Source organism: Hoplias malabaricus, chromosome 13 (genome assembly GCF_029633855.1).
Source record: "Hoplias malabaricus isolate fHopMal1 chromosome 13, fHopMal1.hap1, whole genome shotgun sequence".
NCBI lineage: Eukaryota > Metazoa > Chordata > Actinopteri > Characiformes > Erythrinidae > Hoplias > Hoplias malabaricus.
In genome coordinates, this window is record NC_089812.1 from 33,022,408 (window position 1) to 33,040,854 (window position 18,447).

The following is an 18,447-nucleotide window of genomic DNA, read 5'->3' on the forward strand; positions in this document are numbered from 1 at the left end:
ATCAAAGCCAGGGTCCATTTAGTTGCACTCCGATGCCCACAGATACATGGCAATGCACTAGGCCAAATAGAGCAGGGGGTTGCTAGGCATCTGAGAAAGAGAGAGAGAGTGAGAGAGAGAGGGAGCGCTTTTCCTATTGACCTCCACAAACCCTAGGAACAAAAAAAAAAATGCTGTAATGCTGTACATTCTAGTTAGAGAGCATAAGAGCCTGTTACATAATGGCATACACTGGTCTGGACGAGTCTTTTCTTTCTTTCTCTCCCTCTCTCTCTCTCTCTCTTAATCTCGAGCATTTGATTGCAGGGGTGCTGAGCTTGGCACTTTGCCCATTCTGCAGTAGTGTCAACATCTAGTAGCAAAACTGAAGGGCAACACGTGCATGTGTGTGTGGGTGTGTGTGTGTGTCTATGTACAAGGGGCATTCAATAAGTTCTCTGTATAAATATGAAGCAAAATGTGAGTATCTTATATACCCCGACCATCACACATAACATGTACACATGTTATATCCAGCAATTAGCATTTTAATTCCCTTAATTTATTTAATTTTAATACATTATCTCATTCATTATTTTCATCAACTGTAAGCGCTTATCCAGTTCAGGGTCGCGGTGGGTCCAGAGCCTACCTGGAATCATTGGGCACAAGGCGGGAATACACCCTGGAGGGGGCGCCAGTCCTTCACAGGGCAACACACACACACACACACTCACACCTACGGTCAATTTTGAGTCGCCAATCCACCTACCAATGCGTGTTTTTGGACTGTGGGAGGAAACCCACGCAGACACAGAGAGAACACACCACACTCCTCACAGTCACCCAGAGGAAACACACGCAGACACAGGGAGAACACACCACACTCCTCACAGACAGTCACCCGGAGGAAACCCACACAGACACAGGGAGAACACACCACACTCCTCACAGACAGTCACCCGGAGGAAACCCACGCAGACACAGGGAGAACACACCACACTCCTCACAGACAGTCACCCGGAGGAAACCCACGCAGACACAGAGAGAACACATCACACTCCTCACAGACAGTCACCCGGAGGAAACCCACGCAGACACAGAGAGAACACACCACACTCCTTAGAGACAGTCACCCGGAGGAAACCCACGCAGACACAGGGAGAACCCACCACACTTCTCAGAGACAGTCACCCGGAGGAAACCTACGTAGACACAGAGAGAACACACCACACTCCTCACAGACAGTCACCCAGAGGAAACCCACGCAGACACAGAGAGAACACACCACACTCCTCACAGACAGTCACCCGGAGCAGGAATCGAACTCACAACCTCCAGGTCCCTAGAGCTGTGTGATTGCGACACTACCTGCTGTACCACCATGCCACCCACTATACATTATCTCTTCATACAAAATTGATCATTTATGGCTAAGGCTGTAGGGTAGTTGACTAATTTCCTGGAATTCACAGGCGGACTGCGATTTTTAATTTTGATCAGCATACTTGTTCTACTCATAATTGGTTTAGTTTTGGTACTAATGATTAAAATGAGCTGAAGTGTTAAAATATATTTTTATTAGTTGATCAGAACAGAACCAGTGTGACTCACGTTGTGCTTATGCAGCTGTGGTGAAGTATGTGTCAGACAGGAATTAAACCCCAACCCTGTACTCAGCAGAGAGAGTGGGGATATGGGTGGAAGAGTTCCCTGAAAAAAGGTGTATGAAAAAAGGTGGAAAAAATAACAAAGGAAACACCATTCTTGGTGTGTACAAACAAAACAGCTTTCTGAAATAAAAAAAAGGCAAATTCAAAATCAAAATGTACTGGACAAAGCCCAGCCCTCTTCTCATTTCTTTGATTTCTGTTTTATTTTAAGGTTTTCTTGTTTTTGCTTTGTCTTTTTATTTCTTAATCATGCTCTGGAATTCTGGGAATTGGAGTTTTAGGACCCAACTACACCATGTCTTCCCCTGCGCTGACTAGTCCTCCTGCTGGCGGCTTGTGGTACAGTTCCACCCCTCACAGAAAGAGTCACTTCCTAGAACCATTATAAAATCTTTTGTAGGATTAGTTGATTATTATTAATACTGGGAACTTACAGATTGCTCCTTGTATGCACACACACACACACACACACACATCTAAGAGTATCGTCAATGGAATTTGAAATTTTTGTATGATTTTGAATGATGGGCTAACATTTATCATAGCATTGATTGATAGAAAGATATGTTTAACACTGGGTGAGAAATAAACCCATGTATGAAACTCAGAGAACAAGCTGTGGAGGGAAGTAGGGCCCAGCTTCATTTCAGAGAAAGAAAGTTAGAAATAAAGGTGAGCTAAAAAAAAGGCAGGCAGGCAGTCAGACTCTCCCCTGCTCCCTGTGCGAGCGTGTCACATTGTCTTGTTTCAGTGGCGTGTGAGGACTGGAGAGTGTTTACCTCCAGCCAAGGATGAAGCAATGGCCTGCTGCTCATCGTTGCCACGACGACTCACTCCTCTTCCCTAGGCCCTAAGGAGGCCCCATGCTGCCAAACGTCCTGAATAGACCATTGCTTTCCTTAGCTTTCGTCTACTCCCATCCTGGCCATCTGGACAGCAACTCTAGCCTTGCACAGAATAGGCCGTTATGGTACGGTTTTGTGGTATCACATTCAGCCGAGTTGGATTTGATCCAGTCCATTAAGGCCATATTTCCAAAATAAAACAACAGGACAATTGCAGCAGGTTATGTCAGAAACATTGGCACATTTTTGTTAAAATGGGTCTGAATTACGCAGAGAAGCAGAGGAAATTATAGCTAGAAGACACTGCAAGGAGGAGACAGGTCACTGGTTAAACATTGAATTTGAACGCTTGTAATGCTCGGCAATGGCTCCAGATTATGTTAAAAGCCCTACTATTCAATAAAAAGCCAGTCAGTTTGCATGCAAAAGGCTGTAAAAATGCTGAAAAATCTGTTAGAGTGGAGCTTCATGTTTGGTTTATAGATCTCTCCTCATTCAGAAAGGGGCCTGGTCTTCTATGAGTGGAAATAAAGCACAGGATGACACCAAGATACCCGCCCAGATCGTAGACCTAGCTATAAGGAATATGGTATTAGCTTAACTGCCAGCAAACTGTTTTTTATCTTCTCTGATTTTTTTACTAACATCTGAACTATGTAATTAATATACAATTCATGCAGTTATGAGATTGGAGAAGTTAAGTGTGCGCTTGCAAACTGCCCAAGATTGGCTTATGTCTTGTAATATGAGAATGCCAGGTGTCCCATGGCTGACCACATGACTCGATGACAGGATGTAACTTCTGTTATCACTCGGACCAACTGGTTTTTCCAGCTGGAAGTCCATCATGAGTGACCATATCCTCCCATTCCAAAGAACAACACATATCTCCAAAATAGTAGCTTTACAGCAGAAGGAAACACACAAAACTTATTAAATATGAATGAAAGTCATGGTAAAAAGGCTTTATTCCAAGTAAATTTAGAACATGGAGATACATGTTTTTCTTTGGACAGTGGTTATATGTAGTTACTGTGTAAGATTAAATACCCACTTTGAATGGAAGTGTTATTTTTGTGTCAGTGCTCTGGAATCATGCACAATTTACAAAGAAATCCCTCGTCTGAAGATCAGTTCAGCCATTCTGACCCTCACTAAAACACACACATACAGAGAGACAGAGAGAGAGAGAGAGAGATACATCAGGGAACAAAATATGTTTTTAGTTACATTATTCATTTGAATTTTCCATTCCAACCATGTTTTACATTTTTATTTGGAAGAGATACACATCCTGCCAATCCTGTTCTTAGACCTTTAAATATGAAGGTCCTAAAAACTATTTTGATAATTCATTAAAAGAGATCCTATCTGATAGTAGTTCTTTAATATATTTCTAGTGATGTGATGTTTAAACATGAGTGTAATTACTTTTTTTTCATTATCGTGGATATAATTGGCACCAGGGCTGTCAAACTATTTCAGACCCTGTGTGAGCATCTATTAAAAAATTAAAACCACTCTGTGTTCTTCAAAGTGGTAAATTTACAACTTATTAAAGTACAAAAATCCCCCTGATGCCGTAAATGTAAGTCTAGATCTATTCCTTTATTCAGATTTATGAATATGATATTTGTTACACCACTTTTAAAGTGAAAATGCTCAGCCATCACAATTACTCATTATTTTCACTTAAGTGTGTGTGTGTGTTTGTATTCAGATGCCCAGTGGTTCTCTCGTATGCCACTGTTACGATGTGTGCAGATGGTCAGTTTAGGGCAATGCATTAAGTGTTTAAAAATGCCATTAAGGATTGACTGTGTTAATGCGCTTTGATACCACTTTTCTTATTAAAGTCTATGCCAAGTCAAGGGCCTTTAATGAAACTGTAATTTTTCAGATAAAATAGAGCCACCCAAGCTAATTAACAAATATTTCCTGAAGGTGATACAGCAGGGTATGGAAGCCAATTTCTGCCACATAAAATAATAGTGGGCAGGTAGTGTCGCAGTCACACAGCTCCAGGGGCCTGGAGGTTGTGGGTTCCGATTCCCGCTCCGGGTGACTGTCTGTGAGGAGTTGGTGTGTTCTCCCCGTGTCCGCGTGGGTTTCCTCCGGGTGACTGTCTGTGAGGAGTTGGTGTGTTCTCCCCGTGTCCACATGGCTTTTCTCCGGGTGCTCCGGTTTTCTCCCACAGTCCTAAAAACACACGTTGGTAGGTGGATTGGCGACTCAAAAGTGTCTGTAGGTGTGAGTGTGTGACTGAATGTGTGTGTGTTGCCCTGTGAAGGATTGGCGCCCCCTCCAGGGTGTATTCCTGCCTTGTGCCCAATGATTCCAGGTAGGCTCTGGACCCACCGCGACCCTGAACTGGATAAGGGTTACAGATAATGAATGAATGAGTGAATAAAATAATAGTAAAAAAAAGGCACCAATTATTTTCATTAATATGTAAGTTACTAACTCAGTATTTTCAGGTAATATCTCATTAGATTGAGAACGTCACGGATTTATGTCAATATACTGAGTTCATTCATTCATTATCTGTAAGCGCTTATCCAGTTCAGGGTCGCGGTGGGTCCAGAGCCTACCTGGAATCATTGGGCACAAGGCCTTATTTATTAAGATACTTTCTCATTATTTTGACATAGTATCTCATTATATTGATATTAGTATAGTATACATTATATAGTATACTATCTCAATATATAGACTTAATATCTCAAAATAATGAGATAGTTTCTCGGAATATTGAGATAGCAACTTACATATTAAAATTAAACTGGTGCCTTGGGCTGTGCCATTTTGTATCGTTCATATCGTTTTTAAAGCGATTAAAATAGTTGATATTGTGATAATAATGATATTCTGACTTGTTTACGTAATGTCATCACGCAGTTACCCATAATATGGCCTACGTTCTTTACATGAGTCGCTTAGGCACAGTGCAGAACGGGGGAAAAGTGAGGCAAGTGAGCAATTTGCTCCAATAAGAGAGGAGTGACTTCAGTTAAATGGAGGGGGTTTGGTTACAAAATAACCAATGTGCAATAAATCATGGTATTGTTTAAAATATATTTTATTTAATATCATTAATAGTAATATAATGTTTATTTTGTTGCAATAGTGTGTTTTTGAAATTAATAAAAGTTTTTTCAGTGTTTTCTTCATATTGCCAAGAATATTGTTATTGTATACCCTGAAATATCGTGATATTATTTTAGGGCAATATCGCGCACCCCTACTGATGACTTGTTTATTATTATTTTATGTGGCAGAAATGGGCTTCCATAGCAGAGAAAAGAGAGGAAAGTTCCTGTAGGATTGGGAATCACTCTTCCAAATTTCCTTAACTACTATGCTATGTTGTATATGCTTGGAGTAACTCAGCTATGGAGAATGGTGCTGATCTGTTCTGCACCTGGCTCTCAGGAAGTGATGTTTGACATAGGGTTCCATTTGTTCCTCACCCAGGGTTTGCGGTCACATGTTGAACACTCTCCCTTTGTTTTCAGGAGTTGTAGTCTTTCCTGACCAGCAGGACTCCATCCATTTGTGGCTTCCTCCAAGTCCAAAAGTTCCACAGCTGTAAGCAGCACTTCAGGATTTCCACACTACACTGTTACTGACTACAAGTGATGTCCCAATAATAGGTGTTTGCCTCTGATACAAATACTTAAGAAAAAAGGGGTATGTGCCCATGCTGGACCCTGATCTGAGTATAAACAACTTCAGAGGGCACACTTCAATTACATTAAAGCTCGCAAATCCTGAAATGTCCAGAAAGGCTCTTTACATGTTTTCGGGGGTATTACAAATTATAGGAACACTCTCCCTGTGTTGAAAAATGAAATAAATAAAAAAATAAAATCAAAATTAAAGCAAATATCAAAGCAATATTTTCAATTACTTACATATAATATTCATAAGAACATAATGTTCTCTCTCTGACTGCGTGGGTTTTCTCCGGGTGACTGTCTATGAGGAGTGTGGTGTGTTCTCTCTGTATGTGTGTGGGTTTCCTCCGGGTGACTGTCTGTGAGGAGTGTGATGTGTTCTCCCTGTGTCTGCGTGGGTTTCCTCCGGGTGACTGTCAGTGAGGAGTGTGGTGTGTTCTCCCTGTGTCTGCGTGGGTTTCCTCCGGGTGACTGTCAGTGAGGAGTGTGGTGTGTTCTCTCTGTGTCTGCGTGGGTTTCCTCCGGGTGACTGTCAGTGAGGAGTGTGGTGTGTTCTCTCTGTGTCTGCGTGGGTTTCCTCCCACAGTCCAAAAACACACGTTGGTAGGTGGATTGGTGACTCAGAAGTGTCCGCATGTGTGAGTGTGTGAGACGCCCTGTGAAGGACTGGCGCCCCCTCCAGGGTGTGTTCCCGCCTTGCGCCCAATGATTCCAGGTAGGCTCTGGACCCACCGCGACCCTGAACTGGATAAGGGTTACAGATGATGAATGAATACATTTAATATGACTTTAAATATAAGCGGCAGTAGATGGCATAATTTAGAGAAATTTAGATTTTAGTAATTTGACCAGTGCTCTTATGGTCTGTGGTTTTAAAACTTCACTGACTGCGTTCAGTACGTATGTGATGTGATTTTCTGTGAAAATTACGTGCTGTTTCTGTCCACATTTTGAGAGAACAGTGGACATTGCTGCTTTAATAATAGTTCCATTTTAACTGCTTATTAACTTCTGAAGAAAGTGATGTGATGTGGCTTTTACAAGGGATTGGAATTTGCGTGTGCTTAACGCAGCTGAATACAATCTGTTCAAATATGTTTGGATTGGCTCCGATACTGACCTTCCAGAGCAGATGAGTATATCTCTTCCATCTGGTTGTAATGGCAACTGCTCAAACTGCAGTAAAGCCGTGTTATTACCACGAGTAGCACCACTATCTGTCACCCAGTCTGGGTTTAGGCAGCTTCCATCCTAAAGGCAATCTGAGCCAGGCTAATACTCTTTATTTTCATTTTGCAGTGAGAGAAGAAGAGCAATAATATGTGCTCTTCAAATATTTATAGGCTGAATTAGCTACCGGGTGGCTGGCAGTTTTCTCTGCAGCATGGAATGGTTCAGGTGTAATGAAAGTGTACCAGAGGACAGAGAGAATTATGACTGGCTGTGGGAAAGATGGAGGAGTATTAATCCCGCTTATCTGGAGGGCTTTGTCATTTGAACAAAACACTAGTACTGTGCTTACATTTACTACACATTGTTTGTATCATGTCTTGCAATGTGTAAAAATGAATTCATGAATATGTAATGACATTTGCCTGTTAGAATATTTGTCTAGTTGTCTTTGCTGGATTGTTTATGAAAACCTTGATCAAAACATCAGGAACAAACAAACAAACAAACAAACAAACAAAAACTGTGGGCTCTGTGGGGGCCCCATCTGTCTGAGAAGGTAGGACTGATCTCGTTCCTTTGTGCTAGCAGTGGGGAAGTGCTTGATGTAGAACGCCTTGAGGTGACAGCCATTCACTGCTGGATTAATGAACATATGATACATATACAAACTGCATATTGAACAAAACAACTGAAAAACTGAATTAACAAACATCGTTCCTGTTTTATTTTGGCTCAGGAAAAGAGACTAGTGTAAGGGGTGATAGTGTTTAAGGGTTAGAAATGGGGAGGTACGTGGGAAGAGGCTATGTGTGTGTGCCAGGATGGGGCTCTGAGTCAGAGTACTGTGATGCAGTAGGCCGGAGAGCTCAGGTCTAGAGCTGGTCGCCCCCTCCTTTGATTCGGTTGCCTACACACACATACAGGATCTTCGAGGGATACCTATATTGATTACACTAATGCACATAAAAATAATATTATATGACGTTCCCTCTCCTGATACTGATTTTAAAATGCATTGTTTAATTTAAGTTCATAGCTTCACAAAACATACATCTAACAACATCCCATCACACACTGGTTATTCATTCATTCATTCATTCGGTGGGTCCTGAGCCCTGGACGGGGCACTAGTCTGTCACAGGGCACCGCACACTCACACATTTTCTCACACACTCACGCCTGAGGACACGTTCCAGCATCCAACCCCCACTTATCAACAGACATCCAGTGGAAAACCACACAGACAAGGGAGATGTAGGCATTTAACCAACAGCCGCAGGACCCTGGAGCTGTGTGAGAGCGATACTCAGTGTTGGGACACACTGCTGTCCTACACATGGTCAGTGTGTGCTGTTTCCTAGAGCGGTTAGGGCAGTTACAAAAGGGAATCAGGGTTATTAGTTTATTTCCTGTATCTCACCCAGTCCATTTCTGCTCATACAAATGCAATTAAAAAATGATTTTACAAAATGTGTGAACAAAACCTGAAATTCTATTGTTTTATTTTGTTTGTATCACAAAGTATTTTCAGAATAGCTAATACATTAAAAGGTATGTGTGTCTCATAAGTATATAAGAAGAATATAGTGCGCCCAGCAATAAAGACAAACACATTGCATTCAACAGAAAGAGAAAAGAAAGACCTCTGATGTTGGGTCATTGTCAGAATGTGGTATGTGTAGAAATGCTAGAGAAAGTTGAGATGCCTTAATGTTCCTTAAAAACCTCTCAAACGTGCTCTACATAAACCTTACACACAAGCCTTTTCAAAGATGATTAATAAACCAGTTCAGCAACATTCCTTCAGTGAAACCCTTTTTAACACTTATAGATATATAGATGCATTCTCAATCCATCAATCCATTAGAGTCATATACACACATCCTCAGACACGCCACCTTTTTCACTTTGTATTTGTGTTCCTGCATGGATCTGGCTTCAGGCCTGTCAACCACCTTATCTTCTCCCATCAGTCATCACAGCTCTGCTCTGCAAGGGACACACTCAGCGTGTGTGTGTGTTGGGGGTGTGACAGCCGATGCGTGAGATGGAGAATGAGAGAAAATAAGGGAAGGGGAAGAGTGTGCGAGAGGCATCAGAAGAAGCTCCAGCTGTATATGCATCAGCAGAATTCTGGCATGGTTTTGCAAAAATGGGGGTTGGGAAAAGATTTATCACATACTGTGGGAGTCCGTCAAACATGACGGGTTTGCCAACCCGGCTGTTGCTATGGAGATGTGCGAGTGGGGTAGGAGAGCATGCGTTTTCAGATAGAGCACATCAGCCATGTCTTTGGTGCTGCTGTTTACCCCCCCCCAGCCAGATAAAAGCCCCCCAGCTCTGGGTTGATGAGTAGGGGAACTGTATTATCTGATGTGAAGGAAATCTATTCAAAAGCTTTGGGAAGTTATTATTAGGAATTCTAATAATTCAACATCAATATATGACTTCATTAATGCCTATTTGGCTAAGAGCCATCAATCTCTCACAGTAATGCTTCATTTCCAAAGCCTTCCAAAGTTTCAGCAAAGGAGAACAAACTCCATCCCTGCCTTACACTTCATGAGAAATTCTGAACAGCAGTTTTTAATGAAAAATATATATAAATATAACTGTTTATTATTTGTATTGATCAATAATAGATACTGATAATTTTCTTTTTTATGTTGCGTGTTTGTAATTATATAAAATTCTTACTGCGTGATATAAAAAATTATATATTAAATAATATTAGGAAAAAATCAGGGACAAAGCTTGTGTTCCTCTGGCTGTGTTTTTCTATCAATAACGAAGACAATTTTATTATGTTTAATTGTATTTCTGTTGGGGCGGCATGGTAGTGTCGCAGTCACACAGCTCCAGGGACCTGTAGGTTGTGGGTTCGATTCCCGCTCCGGGTGACTTTCTGTGAGGAGTGTGGTGTGTTCTTCCTGTGTCTGTGTGGGTTTCCTCGGGGTGACTGTCTGTGAGGAGTGTGGTGTGTTCTCTCTGTGTCTGTGTGGGTTTCCTCGGGGTGACTGTCTGTGAGGAGTGTGGTGTGTTCTCTCTGTGTCTGTGTGGGTTTCCTCCGGGTGACTGTCTGTGAGGAGTGTGGTGTGTTCTCTCTGTGTCTGTGTGGGTTTCCTCGGGGTGACTGTCTGTGAGGAGTGTGGTGTGTTCTCCCTGTGTCTGCGTGGGTTTCCTCCGGGTGACTGTCTGTGAGGAGTGTGGTGTGTTCTCCCTGTGTCTGCGTGGGTTTTCTCCGGGTGCTCCGGTTTTCTCCCACAGTCCAAAAACACACGTTGGTAGGTGGACTGGCGACTCAAAAGTGTCCGTAGGTGTGAGTGTGTGAGTGAATGTGTGAGTGTGTGTGTTGCCCTGTGAAGGACTGGCGCCCCCTCCAGGGTGTATTCCCGCCTTGCACCCAATGATTCCAGGTAGGCTCTGGACCCACCGCGACCCTGAACTGGATAAGCGCTTACAGATAATGAATGAATGTATTTCTGTCTGTAATTATTATTACTGTAGTTTTTTTGACTGGCAAAACACACAGTGTTACACTAAAGACTTTTGCCTTGTGCTGTATATTTGACCACATGTCCTGACATTGTGTAATGGTGAGTGTGTGGGTGTGTGACAGCAGATTAGTGTAAACAGAATTAAGCTTATTTCCCTGATGCCAGATTCACACTCAACTGAATGCCAGAAAAGATACCCTTTCTGACACAAAGTCACTGTTGATGTATGTGTGTGTGAACATATTTCTGTACTTTTTCACATATGCATCAACACTTGCATGACTGAAAGCACGCCAGCCCTGAGTGAGGGTTTGTGCACCACGTTTAACTTCACATGTTTGTTTGTTTGTGTGTGTATGAGATGGAATGAGAGTGTACTTTCACACTGCCCTCTTCCACTTGCCAGCTGGAGGTTTAGAGCGAAAATCAGATTAAAACTGAACGCTCCAGACTGTGACATCTGGCCCTACGGCTTCTATCTCAGAACCTCCGACAGTGTGTGAAAAGGCTTTGTCTGTTATTGGCTGAAGCACCCTTCGACCCTGTCAACATCTGTTAACACACAGTCAACCAAAACACAGCTTTAAAGTGAAGGTTGGAAAGAAAACCAAGCGTTCACCCATTTCTGCTTGTGAATTTATTCAAAGAGCACTAGTGTGAGTTATTATATTTTCTTCTAAAGGAAGTAGACGCTGCGACCGGGACAAGTGGGATTAATGAACAAAATGTATTCATTTTCTTCTAGATTGCCACTGGTGGCACACAAAGCATCCTGAAGTGATATTCATTCATTCATTCATTATCTGTAACCCTTATCCAGTTCAGGGTCGCAGTGGGTCCAGAGCCTACCTGGAATCATTGGGCGCAAGGCGGGAATACACCCTGGAGGGGGCGCCAGTCCTTCACATGGCAACACAGACACATACACACACATTCACTCACACCTACGAACACTTTTGAGTCGCCAGTCCACCTACCAACGTGTGTTTTTGGACTGTGGGAGGAAACCGGAGCACCCAGAGGAAACCCACATGGACACGTGGAAAACACACCAACTCCTCACAGACAGTCACCCGGAGCGGGAATCGAACCCACAACCTTCAGGTCCCTGGAGCTGTGTGACTGCGACACTACCTGCTGAGCCAAGTGATATTCCGAATCTTTTTTTTTCTTTAAATGTTCAAATATGTGTCATTGTTCGAAATGTGTCTTCCACATTAAACCCAACTGTGGCAATGAACACACACACACACACGCACTAGGGGCTGTGAACACACACCCAGAGCTGCAGGCAGCCATCCCCAGCTCCTGGGGAGCAGTTGTGGGATTGTTGCCTTGCTCAAGGGCACCTCAGCCATGGATTGAAGGAGGAGAATAGTGCTGGTCCTTCACTGCTACCTTCACTCCCAATTTTCCTGCCAGTCGTGGGAATTGAACCAATGACTTTTCAGTTCTAAGCCCTCTTATATTATTCATTGAAATAATTGAAAATCTAAACTTTTTATGAGTGAAAATGTCCAAATATTTTTCATACGTTTTGTGTAAATATCAACTTAAAGATTGAATGCAGTGCACAACAAAGAATACTGCCACCTGTGAAATTCCAAGAAACATTTAGCAGTTAGCATGGCTAGGCTCAGCCCTTCCACAAAAATGGCAAAACAGTGATATGACAAGGATTTTCATGGAGATTTTGGTTTGATAATGGGTGGTACTTGGTTTAAAATGTTTACAGCACTACACTGTTAATTTCTTATTGCGAACTGGTTTAATGTCCTCATTAGAGACCACTAGTTTCCTGCAAAACACCTGTCGATCTAATTAGAAAACCTAGAATCTTTCACCAACCAACTAAAAAGTATCCTACCAGGAAATCACAAGAGAGCAATAATAATCTTTAAACATCAGCTGCATTCCAAAATCTAGACTGTGGCCGAGAAATGCACGTCATAGAAGGCTGTTCCAATGTGAAGGATCCTTTATATAAAGCCTACGTTTGGAATGATTTGGAGGACGCAACAGAAATATCCTTCGTGGCCCTCAGTTACCCACAATTCTCTCCGCATGTGTGGCGCATTGGAGAAAATAAACAAGACACGGAGAAAAAAAGTGAGCTTTAAAAGTTTCAGAAGCGGAGTTAGTTTACCTTTTATAGTGTAAAATAACTGATTAATTAAAGTAGTTGTGTCTAAGCAATATTTAATTAATAAGCTTATTGCTATATTACAGTACCACAGAAAACATATTTTTTTTAAGAAATATATTATTTTTAATCTAGAATGATAATAGTAATAATAATAATAATAATAATAATAAGCAAATACAATCTATTTTAACTTAGTCATGTTAGTGCCTTGAAGCAGATAAGACCTTTCTAGTGACGTCATGACGCAGGCTCCTTAGACTGTTCCATTTGGGTGTAACTAAGTAACTAAGAAGGAGTTTTCATAGGACAGTCCCCAGCCGCAGCCTAGGCTTTGGAACGTAACTATCATATAAAAAAAACCACCAGGACCCAATACAAAATGGCCACACGTCCCAAACCCAGTGGCATCCATTTTGAAGCCTGAATTTCCCATGTGTCCATTTTCTATAGATTACAGTATACTGCCATATGCCACATAACCAACTCGGTTTACGAGTTTACGGGTTTACTTACGAACTCGGCACGTTTTGTGACATATGCGTGAGGATTTAGCCAAGTATTTTATATGGTGATTACTGGTGTGCTTCTTCCATTATTTTTAGATATAGCCTGGTAGTTTTAGAGCAAAAATAAAAGCAAACATTAAAAGCTAAAATAATTCTGTAAATTAGAATGTTGCCTCAGTAAGTGAGCAGTAAGTTTACCAACAAAAAATAGCAAACAACATTTTTTAATAAACTGTTTTTTATATTTTGTCTGTTGAGCGCAATTTACTTGAGATGAAGAATCACATTTGATTGTCCCAGAATGAACCCACTTTTTCCTCATAGGGTAGGTCTCTCAAATGAGGGAACAGATTTATTACAGAATCTCAGATAAATCCAGGTCACTTGGTGCCGGTATATTGGCTGTTTCATAACGTGAAGAAGATTCATTGGAGGAAATCCTGGCTGATCCATTAAAGCAGCCAATTTCCAAAGCTGGCACAGTCCTCAGCAGCTTGGATTGCTCTTACCTTAATTCACTTTTAAGAATAAGTTCTGCATTCACACTTTTAAGTGATGAATGGATTGTATTCAATTACAAACTAGAATCTTCTTATATTTCCTGTAAGTGTTAGTTTATTTTGCTTCTGGTGCAGATCGGGTTTCCGAACACAGCCGTAACAAGGAAAGCCGCTTTACACTCCATTAAGACCATTTTCATCATGTTCTTTTACAGAAGGCAAAGTGATCTAATGCTCGCACACAGCACGCACCAAATTAAATCAACCAGAGCGAGGCGCATACAGTTACAGAGTGTGTTATGAAACATTTAGATAAACTGGCTTATTCAGGCTACGGAAATGAATAGGCTTTAAATGGGCCACAGTGGAGCCCCCTATTTTGCCCCGTGGAGAAAAAAAAATATATTTGTTTTATGTTACGTTGCTTTCAAGGCTGCTCCTTTCGACTTGATTTTTTTCCCCCCACCTGTCATGTTCCTTTTTAAGATGCTGAAAGTGCAAGTGAACAAGGGAAATCTCCCATCTCACCATTTCACTACTCTCTCTTTAAGAATCAAACATACATTATATTTCCAAAGCTTTGTAGACTCTTCATATAATCAGTAAATTCAGGTGCATGAACCTAAGGCCACAAGGCATAAGGCCCCTAGGCCTTGGAACTGTTCTCGGGAATACTCTGGAATATTTTGGAACAACATCAAAACCTTACCTTCTGTAACATTCATGTGCTTTATGGTGCATTGATGTACAAATAAAAACAAAGAGTGAACTAATTGATTGTTAGACTCTATAACAACAGTTGAATTTTTGCTTCTGTCTTTAGGTGGGGCCCCCCTGAGTGAACTGTCATGGCCATCCTCGCTGGCTGTGGTGGCCGTGTCCTTCTCTGGCCTCTTCACGTTCGTCTTCCTCATGCTGGCCTGCTTGTGCTGTAAGAAAGGGGACATCAGCTTCAAGGTGAGCGTGCCCTCTGCGCCCAAAGCTCGCTACATCCATCAAACGGGCCGGCAAAATTAAAAGCGGATGAGGAATTAATCTCCAGCTCTTGGCTTCAGTGGGTTTTTATAGGAAGCTATTACTCAGTTAAATAAGTACTATCAGATCTTTTACCACATGCATGTCTTGCAGTGGTTTATCCCTAGAATCAGTGTTGAACAGTTAGGAACACTTGTAAGAGGGACTTGAAGAAGATACACACTCTGCCTGCGCTACCTGTACAACACCAGCTAAAAACGTGGTACCACATTTGTTTAAATATATACTTCTCTGTTAACAGAGCAACACCTGTACAGACTGCAAACAGATAAATCCCACTGTTGTTTGTAGCAAGGGCCATCCACACAATGTCCTCATTGTACCCTTACATCACGACATACCCAGATACAACTGTAAGCCTACATTAGAGCACCAATTTAGTTCAAATATATGGTATACAGCCTCTAGTTAATCAGTGTGTAGCATTTGCAAGAGCACTGTTTGTTGCCTGAGGTGGTTTTTCCTCACACAAATTTATGTTCGCTGCTCACGAATTTTGAATATTGACGCCATACATCAAGCTGCATCTCTTAAATAAACACAGCCAATAAATAAACCCCTCTCGAAAATGCCTTGCCACTCAGTGATTCTGGGTAGGCACCGGACCCACAGCAACCCTGAACCGGATAAGTACTTACAATGAATGTATGAAAGAGCGAAACCAAAAAACTTTCTAAGCCTTCTAATGGGTTAAGTGCAAAATGTTTACAGCATTTTGGGAGTGTTTATTTATTTATTAATTTAAACTCTTCTTAATCTATCTTTTTTCTCTTTCTGCTTCTTTAAATGCTGGAGGTGGTAATGCCTTAAGAATGTTTATATATATATATATATATATATATATATATATATATATATATATATATATACAGGGGTTGGACAATGAAAGTGAAACACCTGGTTTTAGACCACAGTAATTTATTAGTGTGGTGTAGGGCCTCTTTTTGTGGCCAATACAGCGTCAATTCGTCTTGGGAATGACATACACAAGTCCTGCACAGTGGTCAGAGGGATTTGAAGCCATTCTTCTTGCAGGATAGTGGCCAGGTCTCTACGTGATGCTGGTGGAGGAAAACGTTTCCTGACTCGCTCCTCCAAAACACCCCAAAGTGGCTCAATAATATTTAGATCTGGTGACTGTGCAGGACATGGGAGATGTTCAACTTCACTTTCATGTTCATCAAACCAGTCTTTCACCAGTCTTGCTGTGTGTATTGGTGCATTGTCGTCCTGATACACGGCACCGCCTTCAGGACACAATGTTTGAACCATTGGATGCACATGGTCCTCCAGAATGGTTCGGTAGTCCTTGGCAGTGACGCGCCCATCTAGCACAAGTATTGGGCCAAGGGAATGCCATGATACGGCAACCCAAACCATCACTGATCCACCCCAATGCTTCACTCTGGGCATGCAACAGTCTGGGTGGTACGCTTCTTTGGGGCTTCTCTACACCGTGATGTGGGGAAAACTGTAAAGGTGGACTCATCAGAGAACATTACATGTTTCATATTGTCCACAGCTTTGCGCTCCTTGCACCATTGAAACTGACGTTTGGCGTTGGCGCGAGTGACCAAAGGTTTGTCTATAGCAGCCCGGCCGTGTATATTGACCCTGTGGAGCTCCCGACGGACAGTTCTGGTGGAAACAGGAGAGTTGAGGTGCACATTTAATTCTGCCGTGGTTTTATGTTTTTTGGATACAATCCGGGTCAGCACCCGAACATCCCTCTCAGACAGCTTCCTCTTGCGTCCACAGTTAATCCTATTGGATGTGTTTCATCCTTCTTAGTGGTACGCTGACATTACCCTGGATACCGTGGCTCTTCATACATCACAAAGACTTGCTGTCTTGGTCACAGATGCGCCAGCAAGACGTGCACCAACAATTTGTCCTCTTTTGAACTTTGGTATGTCACCCATAATGCATTGCAATATTTTAATTACATAATTATATATTGCAATCTCTGCTCTTACCCTCTGCTAATTAACCCTTCACACTCTGCTCTTACTGGTGCAATGTGCAATTAATGAATATTGGCCACCAGGCTGCTCCAATTTAGCCATGAAAACTCCCACACTAAAATGACAGGTGTTTCAGTTTCATTGTCCAGCCCCTGTACATTTCAATATTGTAGTAATGAACATTTGGTGCATTAGTCTACATTTTTAGAAATGTTAATATTGTGATAAATATCGAGAATGATGAATATAGAAAAACTTATCATGATAACATCGCCCAGCTCTATGTTTAACACATAAAACCATTAGAGAAATAGCTTGGAAAATGAAATAATAAAAATTTCATTTTCAAGCCTATTTTTTTCCTTTTTCAATTATTAGTTTTTAACCAATTCCACCCATTAGTGTGTCTCCCTCAATTGCACACAGTGCCACTAGCCTCAGGTGGTTGGAGCCAAGCATGTGCTTCCTGCCCAGATCTGTCACATTTGACAGAGGCTCATGCTCACTAGCACCATGAGCACAGAGGCTGGGGGAGAGGAAGGGCCATCCTACAAATACAGAAAGTGAGCCCAACTGTGCTTCTTAATACTCCCACCCTCTGACTACTGAAGCATTATTTGTGATAAAAGAACATACCACTCTGTGATAAGGCTGACACATAACCTGTGTCACTTCTGACCCTGTCAAGTGCTGGTTTAAAAGGTGATGTATTGTAAAATGGTGAAATTGGGAGGTAAAACCACAGTTACCTTAATGATGTTAATTCTAATTCTCAAAGAAGGTGTGTTCAGTGTTTAGCTGGACTCTGGCTGCAGTAGAGGAGGTGGAGGAGAAGGGTTTTCAGAGACCGCAGTGTCATGCACCAGAGAGAGAGAGAGAGAGAGAGAGCAGGTGTGCATCAGCGTATCTCAGTGAGGGTGAGATCGAGGATCATTAATCCTCAGTAACTCTCTTGGCCTTGTCGTCCCTGTCCAAGCAGTAGCTGAGAAATCTGCATGGAGCAGGACCTGGAGCAGCATGCTCTCTCTCTGCTCACTATGGTCCCCCTGGTAACCATCATTTAATTTCCCGAAATCTTATCCGTCTGGACCTTACCTCTGCTCTGACCACAGCTTAATGGAGGCATACCTGTTTTCTTTAAATCCAGCAGTGAGGGACTGTGTGTGTGGGTGTGTAGTTTGTAGCTGTCTCGCTCACACCGGGCACTAATGTTGTTTGTTAGTGACAGACTGTAAAGTCGGCTGAGTCAGAGATGTCACCGTGTCACTGATAATTAGGCCGATGTTAGCTATGCTGCAGACATTGCAGGGATGCCACCCTGTGGAGAGGAGAGCCGGTTGTGTGTGTGTATGTGTGTGTTTGTGTGGTCAGGCAGTTTATCATTAGCCAGTATAATGACCTCTGTGGACAAAGGCGAGGAGTTGATAGGCTTGTTTATGTGGTTGTTTTTGT

General features: G+C 42.0%; 1 protein-coding gene across 1 annotated transcript in view; it reads left to right on the forward strand.

Annotated features, from left to right (window-relative positions):
• The window catches only part of aatka (apoptosis-associated tyrosine kinase a), a 52,543-nt gene that overhangs the window by 14,582 nt on the left and 19,514 nt on the right, over positions 1–18,447 (forward strand). The window contains exon 2 of the mRNA XM_066642393.1: positions 14,820–14,953. Coding sequence (XP_066498490.1) covers positions 14,820–14,953 — 134 coding nt within the window. The remainder of the gene's footprint in view (positions 1–14,819; positions 14,954–18,447) is intronic.